At 36.0% G+C, this 12,379-nt stretch overlaps 1 protein-coding gene across 5 annotated transcripts in view; it reads left to right on the top strand.

Moving 5' to 3' along the window:
- The window catches only part of LOC143256586 (uncharacterized), a 36,195-nt gene extending 24,473 nt beyond the window's left edge, over positions 1-11,722 (top strand). For 2 of the 5 annotated variants that reach the window (XM_076513975.1, XM_076513974.1), the window contains exons 9-11: positions 756-836; positions 2,612-2,762; positions 3,415-11,722. In XM_076513975.1, coding sequence (XP_076370090.1) covers positions 756-836; positions 2,612-2,762; positions 3,415-3,685 — 503 coding nt within the window. In that variant the 3' untranslated portion in view covers positions 3,686-11,722. The remainder of the gene's footprint in view (positions 1-755; positions 837-2,611; positions 2,763-3,414) is intronic. The other 3 variants (XM_076513977.1, XM_076513976.1, XM_076513978.1) reach the window with 3 other exon arrangements.
- Positions 11,723-12,379: the final 657 nt, after the last annotated feature.

Genomic DNA, 12,379 nt, shown 5'->3' with positions numbered 1-12,379 from the left:
CTATCTACGCTAGCCGTCCTAAATTAAGCAATGTAAGACTAGAAGGAAGGCGGTTAGTCATCACCATCCACCACCAAATCTTGCATTACTCTTTTACCAATGAATAGTGGGAATGACCCTCACATTTTATCGCCCCCAAGGCTGAAAGGGCGAACATGACGAGGATTAGAACCCACGACCCTCAGATTACAAGTCGAGGGCCCTAACTACCTGGCCATGTCGGGACTCGGAAAGAATGTATACATTTATTTATTTATTATCTCCAAGAGATACCGTATTTTACGCCTTGTAAGACGCACTTTTCTTTAAAAATCCCTTGAAAAATCTCCGTGCGTCTTCCAAGACAAAAGTGATGGGTTAAGACAAGAGGTTTGGGTCTACTCAAAACGGCCTCTCACACAGATCGTAATCTCCTTACTTACTAATTACAAATATTTTCAATAACATAAAATATTCAATTTAACTAATATTGTTGGTATATTGTGAAGAATATGGTGTATTTAACTGTATTTACTCAGTAGGTTGAAAAACGTCAAGGCTGCATCAAGGTGTTGGTTGCTGAGTCAGAATATTTTTTCTTAGAATTGTCTTTCCAAAATTAGGGTGCGTGTTCCACGATGTAGTGTCTTACAAGACGTAAAATACGATAATCATTGTTGTAATTTTCTAAACATTTCTCAGAGATTAGAGCCAGTGTGTATTGTATTATTATATCCTAAATAAACTGGTGTTCACACATATACTTCGTGTCGTAGGTTTTTTTGCCGACACAGTCGGGGATATCAACATGAACGTGGTTCTTCCCTGGAAATTCCTCGGCTCTGCCAGTTGTCTAGGTAAACTTTCTTGAGTAATTAATTCGGATTTAATTCTTCGAGTAAAGTCAATTATTTGAATAATTTATAGATAAATAGTTTAATATTAAAAGGTTTCCCTGTATGAACGTTTTTGCACTTGGACTTATAAATAATTCTCTGAAGTTTTGAATTCATTGACAGGCTGTGTAATTTCTCATGAAGCAGCTTCAACCATGGCTGAAAATTACAAATAAAATGCTTCCAGTTTAAGCTGTTCACCTTCCTTTGGCGGTTCATAGCTCTTCATGTTCTCGCTATGTTTTATGTCATACTGCACGACGCTCTACGATATATATATATATATAGTTGCATATAAGATTAATTACATTTTGTTTTTTATTAAGTTCAATATGTGTTGGTAAGTAAGTATTTTCCTCTTATGTTGTACTAATATATATATATAAGTTTTAAGAAAGTGTATAGGAAAAATAATTATTGTTGCCTCCAGCATTTTGTAGCTACAGAATGTTTATAAATTCAGCACAAATTAATTGTCAAGTCTGTCAGTGTGTGGAGAAATGAGCAATTTCAATTTAACGAAGCAATGAGTATTTTTTAGGCCTAACAAACTTAATTGAAATTACGCTTGACTGCGGATATTTTATCTCTTCGTGTTCCTCTTAATTATACTTGTTTCCTATTTCAATCAAGGTTTAAGATTAGCTTCCTACTTTCTGTAAGTCATTGCCCAGGAGACCCCTCAATTAGTGCCAAAGGTCATAAGATAGTATAGACCTATGACACCAAAAACTATCAGTAATTGTATGTTTAAGTAGTGCAAGAAAAGTAGCGTTATTGTGTAAGACGTCTAAACAAACAAAGCACAGAAACTTTTTCTTTTAGGCCTAGTATAAATTATTAAAATTACGTTTCACTGGAAATGATATTTTTTTTCACACTCCTTTTACATAAACTGGTCACTACGGTATATGAATCAAAGGTTTGTGTAAAAAATAAGTTTTGTCATGTTTATTTTGTTTGCTACAAGTCACTGCCCGGAGGCCTCTCGTTTAATAGCAGATCTTACCAGATGCGTTTTACCTACAGCAGCGAATACTATTTGTTTGCAGTAAAAAAAAAAAAATTTACACAGTGGTGTACGTACGACACGTAATCTAGGATTTAAGGCCTAACGGAAGTTATGAAAACATGTTTGAATATCCAAGATAAAAATCAATTATAATATATCAGTTTCATTAATTGTAATCATGTCTGGGGGTTACTACGTATCTAAATATTTAACAGTTTACCTGATATTTGCACTCAACAACATGGAATGTGTATACCCGTCAGTAATATCGATTGAAACTGCCCCTAAAATTTTCGAGGAAAGTACAGAATTCTTACTAATTTCTAAATTTGACAGTTGCATCTATTGAACAACAAATGCATATAATTTTTACAATGTATTCTTTCTATAAACCGCTTATGACGTAAACGTCTAATAAAATATAATCCACTACCTCGCCTTAATATTTGTCTTTTTATATTCAAACGTTTATTTCTTCATCAATCAACAAAATATTTACTCGCCTCAAATTATTCAATAATAATATCATTCGACATTACATAAAACGGTTTTTTTCGATTTTTTTTATACGTACATGTATAACATAGCTGAGTAGTTAATGTACTTACGAAAATAGAACAGACGGTATGCACTTCACTCAGGGTAAACTTTATTGGTCCGTTTGAAATATTTTAAGCGTTTCTTTACAATGAATGTCGTGACTAATGGTCCTTTTACTTTTCAGATGCAGAGGAAACAGGTTACGACGTTTGGGACGGACTCCCTTTGGACTTGGAAAACGAGGACGAGGACAAAGACGACTTCCTGTTCGAGGTGAGCGACACTCCTCACCTGTCGACTTTTCGCCTGCAGTTGCCTGGCAACAACAGCAAGGCGTAAGTACGCCAAAATGCTTTTGCTGCTGCTGTTCCTTAGTCTGGCAATAAACCAACTAGCTGTACTACAGTATATAACTTTGCTACCTAAACCAACTAGCTGTACTACAATATATAACCTTGCTATGTAAACCAACTAGCTGTACTACAGTATATAACCTTGCTATGTAAACCAACTAGCTGTACTACAATATATAACCTTGCTACCTAAACCAACTAGCTGTACTACAATATACAATCTTGCTACCTATTTTGTGCTAAAATTGCATCAGTATAATATCGGTAAATGTTATGTGTCCTTGTGATGCATTTGGAGTACTTAGAATTCACTAGAATAGCGTAACGACTGTCTATCAGTGTTAACACACCATTGTACTTAATGCGTAACGGATTTGTATTTTATTCAAAATAATCAAAGTGTGGATGGTTGTTCAGTTTTGTTTCTATTTTGTGAAATTAACTGTTTATAAAACATTGTTTCTTAGATAATATATATATATATAAAGTTACTCCTGCACAATCGCCGTAACAGAATAGTCGTCGTTGTCAAGTGGTAAGTTTTAATAGGGCATTGTGAACTGAATTTTCAAAATAGGTTTAAGTAACGGTACAATGTATATATACATATAGATTGTTTTCTTTTTATTTACAGGATGTGTAACTGTCTTCGACTTGTTGATGTTCTAAATAACACTGGTCTGACAAAAGAACAGTTTCTCTCAATGTACAGTTACCCTGAAATATTTCCAATCCCCAAGCATGAAATTGAAACAAGCGCCACCTGTAGTCAACTTCTGACGGGCACAAGATTGGACAGTCTTTTAGCAGATGCAACCAATGATGGAAGCACAACCATTGACGTGGTACGACTGGACAACAACATCAGAGATATTTTGGGTATCGAAACTGTAACGCTAAGATAATTGAGTGACGTAATCGTGATACTTAATATGTGACGGACAAAGTTATGTATGGAATCACGGGACGCCCACGTTGTAGAAATTACGTGAGAACTTTAAGTTAGGTTTGTATCGATTAGCCATTGTTAAGCAAGGCGTATGTAAATCTAACAAAGGTGTTTTTATGTGATTTCTCTTCGCGAACGATTTGACACGTTCGAAACATTCAGTGATAAATCTGAGAGGATCGTAAAATGAGAAGGCGTCGTCTCTTCAGGCTGCGATTATCAATGTGTTGTTTATTACTTTCAGTCGAATTGTAAGGTGGGAAAAAAAAACAACTGACAAAAGGATGAAGGATGTGACACCATATTTGTTACGCTTCTGTGTTTTTGTTAATATATTATGTAAATGTTGTTTATCAGAGAAAAATTTAGTAAAAAAACGAACACATATTATCAGCTATTGTGAAGTTTGACGTTTATAGGTGTTGCATCCTTGTGATGTAAATATGTAGATAATGTGATGAACGTGTGGTGACGTAACAGTGCCTATTTCATCCTTCAGTCTGTTCTGGTCATCAGTCTTCAAAATATTAATTAATTAAAAATCTTTTATTAGAAACTGTTATATCTCTTTCAGTTTCTAGTTCTTCTTAGTTAATATAATTTTTCTCTATAAAATATATTTCTTTACAAACAAAACGCTCTTTGTAGTTCTATTTATATAACTTTATAGCAACAAACAAATATTTTATTAACTCTGATCAAGTAGTTGTTACCTTATACATACAACTTGAATAAACAAAAGTAGCATATTTCTAGGATAACCGATCTTACTCGAATGTTTAGTTTTAGATCACACGTTCCCATTACTCGTTTCCTCATCAATATTATAATAATAGAGTACGTTAACTGATTTCATTATAATAATAGAGTACGTTAACTGATTTCATTATAATAATAGAGTACGCTAACTAATTTCATTATAATAATAGAGTACGCTAACTGATTTCATTATAATAATAGAGTACGCTAACTGATTTCATTATAATAATAGAGTACGCTAACTGATTTCATTATAATAATAGAGTACGCTAACTGATTTCATTATAATAATAGAGTACGTATACTGATTTCATTATAATAATAGAGTACGTAAACTGATTTCATTATAATAATAGAGTACGTTAACTGATTTCATTATAATAATAGAGTACGTTAACTGATTTCATAGTCAGTTGTAAAAACAAAACCAGTGATGTTTGCTAAACGTTTTGTTTTTTTTTAAAGCAACAAACATCTGTCACTATGTCAGAAGTAAGTACGCGTTGACGTCTAGCACCTAGACCACTACTGCATCTGTTGTGTTGTAGCTATTCTGATGAGTCCTGTATTGGATGATAGGTTTCGTCGGCACTGATATAGTAAATGTAATGTGTTTCACATAAAATACTGTTGTTTTTTTTTATTTCACTCTTAAGTTCTCAGAATTATTAATACAGTTTTCTACCGTTCACACTGGGGTTGCTTGATACACTTCAGGAACATTCCCAGGTTGTCCTTGAAGAAAAAAGGTCCACCTTTGGAAAGCGCTCGGGTTATCGGGTTTTTATTTATTTCTATCAAGACATCTTGAACATACATGTTTTTCTAACGTCGTGAACAAGTTTATTATGATTATTATTTTCCTGATTATGACAACTTTATTTAGGCTTCTATGCTGCTATTAATGAAACATTGTATTTCATTTGGATTCTTTTTTTTTTAAATGTTGAATCCAGTCAGACTTAAAATTCATCAGTAGTCTTGACAAATTTAGGATCCTACCGCTTTCTTAAAGTACACATTTTTTGTTGGATTGTTTTAATGTTTAAATGCCTGCAAACCCTTAGACGGGTTTATATAAACTACAAGAAAATTATATAGGGTATTGGTAACTTCACTGTCGAAGAGCACGTGCTGTTCTTTCCATTCAATTTGCTTGTTTGTTTTTGAATTTCGCGCAAAACTACACGAGGACTAATCTGCGCTAGCCGTCCCTAATTTAGCAGTATAAGACTAGAGGGAAGGCTTGTTTGTTTTTTTGAATTTCGCACAAAGCTACTCGAGGGCTATCTGTGCTAGTCGTCCCTAATTTAGTAGTGTAAGACTAGAGGGAAGGCAACTAGTCATCACCACCCACCGCCAAGTCTTCGGCTATTCTTACCAACGAATAGTGTGATTGACGGTCACATTAAATCGCTCCCACGTCTGAAAGGGCGAACATGTTTGATGTGACGGGTATTCAAAATCACGACTCTCAGATTACAAGTCGAGCGCCTTCCGGTCAGAGTGGTACTTCTGGTTAGGAACAGATGTGTGTGTGTATGTTTTCTTATAGCAAAGCCACATCGAGCTATCTGCTGAGTCCACCGAGGGGGTTTAGAAATGGTATAACAGATGACACAAGTGAGATAACTCTTAGCTAAGAAATAAACACCAGGCTCAGTATATCATTAGGTTTACCATGTGTCACTGAATTACACCGGCTTCACGGAATCCTCTTCATCAGTAATCCTTGTCAAGTTCAAACCAAAGGAATAACAGTGGGTTTCATAGAGCCGTACACTATGCACTTTTTACTTTCAAATTAGCTTATTTCTTGAAGTGTTTGCATCTTTTAAAAACACATTTCTACACTAATTATCCACCTCACTCGTTTCTCTAGCTATATTTATATTCAATGAGTTCCTAGTGTAGCATACTGGTTAAGTTTGACGCATCTTAAAATGTTATTCTAACACTTCCATATTCTATATTCTTACATATTTCCTGTACTTTCCCTATTGATTTTGTTGTTCTCCAGCATTAATTCTACATAGTCTACGTTACGCAATGTCACTTCTCCCCCTAGCGGTTACGTTCCATATTAGTGTTCTCATTATTTTACATTGGTTCCGTATACCCCCCCCCTCATTTGCACAGCCCATCTCATACTGACGGTATTTTCCCCCGCGTATAAGGGAGTCCTAAGTCCGAGGAGCACTGCACATTTTTTCAGAATAAAATGTTCTCAGCTCTGATACACGTTTCGTATTATCGATTAAACTCTGTAGAATCTGACGTGGTCACGTGACATCCCACTTAATGATCGATTCAGAAGTAAATACGCTTTACAAATATTACACAAAAAGAATATAAACAAAGTAAAACAAGCAGTCGCTTTTCCTTTTATCCAAAGTTCATTAAGAAAGTATCAGTTTCATGAAAATAAAACAAGTTCTCAGAACGTTACCACCGACTAACAAAATATACTTAAGATATAAAGTTTTAAAATCACCATGGTGGTGGTCTTAAGTTTGGTTTGTTTTCCCCCCCTGTTTTTTTATTTTTTTTCGATTCAAGGTTTATGACCAGCTCAGACTACAATACTAATGATATTGGCAAAACAGATCTTACCGTTTATTTGTATATATATATATATATATTAGCTGTAAGATTGTTTAACAGCTTTATATTAATTGTGTGCAATATTCTGAAAACTACTTCGATGTGCATTTCCTTACTACCAAGACTCATAGCGGTATGTCTGCGGACTTGCAATGCTAGAAATCGGGTTTCGATACCCGTGGTGGGCAGAGCACAGATAAACTCTTTGTGTATCTTTCTGGGAGACTACACACAAAAACGTACTACGTAAATGTTTCCGAATTTATAATATATTCTACGTCTAGTTTAAAAAATGAAGGTTCGAGACGTAAAACAACAACGCACTAAAAAAAACCACGTGAAGTTACTAAAATCATACAAAAAAAACAAGAAAAATACTAAATCAGCATTTTTGTTGAACAATATAATTTCATCTTTAATATTTAACTAAAACTGTTATTTAAAAATAAATTTCTGAAACATGTTAACGGTCTATTTTGGCTGCAGGATTTTATGACCGTTTTGTCAGTCAGTGGCCGTGCTTGTGACAAGTAAAATGGAGTATGCGCTTCTTACACTGCCCTATGTTAGTGTCGTCAGTGGCTGATATGCATGTCTATTTCTGGTTCATACTTTATTAAATTACTGTATATTTTGAGCGAATGTTACGTCTTTCTGTATCTGACTACCCACAAGTTTGCGGGTTATCAAGATGTATTAGAATTAGTTTCAAGTTTAATGACCGTGTCACTATGAATGTGACCTTTTCCTACGATGTCGAGGAAACAGCTCTTTCATATTGATCGTGAACGCTGTGGCCTGTGGCAGACCGGCTATTACTTATGCAGTAGAGTCTACGTGAATTCGTATAGAACGCCACGTGCTCGAGTTAGCCTTAACGAGAGAAACAAAACAAAACCGCCTATTTTAATAGCATAGATAAGAAATTCTGGTGGCCATGTAATTAGAGATTTGAAGTGCCTTGCACACAGTGGACGCTCACTCGTGGAGATTAGCAAATACCTAATGTCCTCGTATTGCATCTTATTTTACAGGAGACGTTTGTTCTACGATGCCATCCATTTATGTGTCTCACTTTGTACACGATGTAAAACAAAATATGATATTGCCATAGTGATAAGAGTTGGATGCGGCAGAGGTAATATGGTTGAGGTTATGTACTCCTATCTTCTTCCAGTCACAGGCTTTTCAGAAGATACCTATACTGCCCGGCATGGCCAGGTGGTTAGGACGTTTGACCCGCAATCTGATGGTCGTAGGTTCAGATCCCCTCCAACCAAACATGTTTGCCCTTTTAGCCGTGAAAGCGTTATAATGTAACGGTCACTCACACTATTCGTTGGTAAAAGAGTAGCCCAAGAGATTGCTGTGGGTGGTAATAACTAGCTAGCTGCCTTACGTCTGGTCTTTCACTGCTAAATTAGGGACGGCTAGCGCAGATATCCCTCGTTTAGCTTTTCGCGAAATTCATCATTATTGTATGTAATGTAAATAATAAGCAGTCATTTAACTGACATTTATTAACCTTTATCATGTATGGTTTGGTTTGATTTGTTTTGAATTTCGCGCAAAGTTACAAGAGAGCTTGCTATCTGTGCCAGCTGTCTCTAATTTAGCAGTATAGACTAGAGGGAAAACAGCTGGTCACCACCAACTAATAATGGGATTGACCAATATATCATAACGCCCTCCACGGCTAAAAGGGCGAGCATGTTTGGTGTAAGGAGGATTTGAACCCGCAACCCTCAGGTTACGAGTCGAGTACATTTACCACCGGGCTATGCTTATTGTGTATGACCTTGATTTATTTATCATTGGATTGAATTTGACCCAGCATGCTAGACTTTGAACCTGCGTGTTTATTTTTTCGTGTCCCCTTATTGATAAAAATAGATTCTACCTTCTTTGTGATTTCGCCTCCCAACTACTTGTACAATGAATCTCTTACCACTAATGAGGACTATGTATGTGTGTGTTTTTATTATAGCAAATCCACATTGGGCTATCTGCCGAGTCTACCGAGGGGAATCGGACCCCTGAGTTTAGCGTTGTAAATCCGTAGACTTACCACTGTACCAGCGGGGAGCTAATGAGGTCTCTAAAAATAAACAATAAAAATAATATACCAAGTCCTATTGTGTTTTCTAAAATTACACACGTTACTTAAAGTACCATTTGAGATGGTACTGGAAGGAAGTAATATCATTTGCATCAATCCACAAACAATCGAGGTACTTTTAGAATTGATTACAGTGTTTCTCCCTTTAGGTTAAAAAAAAATCCAAAACAAGTTCAAATCTCATAAAAAGAGTAACTTAACCACTGATTGCAAGACGAGAGAACAATAGAGTAACAAATACTTGGAGCTCTGAATCCCGCCAATTTGTGCTTGCTTTGTTTCTGATAAACGGACAGAGGTTGGATTCATAACAACCTGTAGAATGTTGGGTTCGGTGTTACGAAGGGCAGAGAGAAGGTGTACAAGCTTGAAAAACAACAACGAAGTGTGATGTATTTGGACACTCTGAATGGGGTGGGCCAGGGTGCTGACTGGACAGGCCGTGATCCGCTCAGATACACCAGTGGCTACACTATTGGTTTCTTGTTGGGGAACGTGGACAGTACTGTGCTGCATGAATTAATGAAATATAATCAGGTATGGTAACATTTCCTCCTTTTCTCACACCAAACTACATGTCTGTTCATCAGGAACTTAAGATGGTTGACGTCCAGAATCTTTAGTGACCAGTTCAAAGCTTCGGGACTGACCTGACTGAACTGTTTTAGTGTCGCGTTTGAAAATTGCGTGATGGACCCCCCCACACACACATACACACAAAGAATCTTAACACGTTTAATAGCTAGAGTCGAGATTTTTGTTTCTGAATATTTCATACCACCTTGATATAAATTTATTTTCAATCTCAAACTACTTGTTTTATCGACATAAATGAATCAACAAGCAATAAAAAAGTAAATTATATGTATATCCTAATTATAAACAAAATCTGATTTTAGGCCCGGCATGGCCAGAAAGTTAAAGCACTCGACTCGTAATCTGAGGGTCGCTGGTTCGAATCGCTGTCACACCAAACATGCTCACCCTTTCGGTCGTGGGGTCGTAAAAATATGATGGTCAATCCCACTATTTGTTGGTAAAAGAGTAGCCCAAAAGTTGGCGGTCAGTGTTGATGACTAGCTACTTTTCCTCTAGTCTTACACTGCTAAATTACGGACGGCTAGCGCAGATAGCCCTCGAGTAGTTTTGCGCGAAATTCAAAAATAAACAAACAAACAAATCTGATTTTATATGTATATTAAATAAATCATTTCTAATAGGATTAAAATATTTTTATAATTTTCATGTAACATAGCAAGAAAAATATAACTTTTTTATCATATTTTTGTCTTCTTTGTTATGTGACAATGTGGCCCAGAAGTCGCTATTCTTAGATTTTAAATCCATAAGTTTATGGCTCGCAACACACAACCAGAAATCTCATTATTCGATCAAAGAAGCGATGACGGTGAATGATTTTAACCAGCCACCTTCTTACTAGTCTATCACAAGAAACATGGGAGCGGCTATTTTTATACAGCCATTTGTGTAGCTTTACGGGTATCCTCCGATGGGCTGCTTCTCCGTATATCCCATTGTGTAACTAGCTGTGCGCCAAATGAAAAATAACTTCTTGATGAAAAAAAATGAATGAAAAATAAAGTGTGTTCTCATTGTAAGTTCCGTATTTATAAATTAATTTGCATGCCTTTCTAGTTACTCTCGGATAATATTGTCACTCCAAATCTACAGCCGCTAAGTTAGAACCACAACAATAATACTTTATTCTCACATTTTGTCGTTGTTGTTGTTTGTCATTGAGCACAGAGTTATACAATGGACTATCTGTGCTCTTTCCACCACGGGTATCGAAACTCGGATTCTAGCATTGTCAGTCTGCAGACATACCGCTGTGCCACTATGGGGGGCTCACAATTGTAAAAATTCCGTGTTATCCGTGTTACAAACTTTTTAAACTGTTTCAATTGGATCATCACATTTTCGCAACAACATTTTTATTTATTTAAAAGGTTTTTATCACCTCACGTTATTTGTTAATACCAGCTATAACGGCAACCTGAGGCTTAGAAAGTTGTACAGTTGCTATAGGAAATGTTAAAAATTTGTTGATTCTTACAATTATGTAGCAAACTTGGATTTAAAACAGAGTAGGTAATAATTAAACTAAATACGTTTTGACGTATTTAGCAGCGAAAACTCTTGTCTCGTTTAGCTAATACATACAGACAAAAATACCCGTCCCCAGTGACTGGTAATTTTAAGTTAATCTATCAATTTGAATTATTTTATGGACTTCAAAAAGGTTAATTTTGTTGTATTCTTGGTTTCACTCAGAGCCAAACCCCTCTGTTACTTATACCGTCCACCGTTACAAGTTTTTCTTGAGTACTTCAGTTACGCTAAGAGCCGTTTAATAATAATATACAGTAAATCTACATTTGTATTCTTTTAGTTACGTCACGTTTTGAGCTGTGAATAATAGTGTGATTAACTCCTAACAATTTAGTGTAAAGTATCCTAGTTTTGAAATAAAATTTCATATAAACATTATTCATGTCTGTTCTCCCGTCATTTCAAAAGTGAATGTTGAGTTTGGTCAGTGTGCACAGCTTTTCAAACGGTAGGAAAACGAATGTTCTAACAGTTTGTTTGTTTTGAATTTCGCACAAAGCTACTCGAGGGCTATCTGCGCTAGCCGTCCCTAATTTAGCAGTGTAAGTCTACAGGGAAGGCAGCTAGTCATCATAACCCACTGCCAACTCTTGGGCTATTCTTTTACTAATGAATAGTGGGATTGAACGTCACATTTATAACGCCCCCCCCCCGGCTGAAAGGGCGGGCACGTTTGGTGTGACAGGGATTCGAACCTGCGACCCTCAAATTACGAGTCGAATACCTTAACCACCTGGTCATGCCGGCCTTCCCCGCTTGGTCGGAAGTGAGTTTCACAACGCAAAAGTAAGAGATACGAGGCAACTCAGTTGACAAATCATAGGTACCTTATTGTGTAGCTCTGTGGTAAAAAAAAAACAAAAAAAAACTCAAATATAAACAAACAATACAGTCAATTAATCCCTATATTTTTAATAGTCTAAACGAATATTTAACCCAGCCATTATGAGGTACATCCTTAAATAACTGACTTTTCATATCGTTCAGTACCGATAGGGCCCACGTATTGCACCAAACTGTGTAATTTTGTTTCTG

Source organism: Tachypleus tridentatus, chromosome 7 (genome assembly GCF_004210375.1).
Source record: "Tachypleus tridentatus isolate NWPU-2018 chromosome 7, ASM421037v1, whole genome shotgun sequence".
NCBI classification, from domain to species: Eukaryota; Metazoa; Arthropoda; class Merostomata; order Xiphosura; family Limulidae; genus Tachypleus; species Tachypleus tridentatus.
This window is presented reverse-complemented; position numbering and strand designations above follow the sequence as displayed.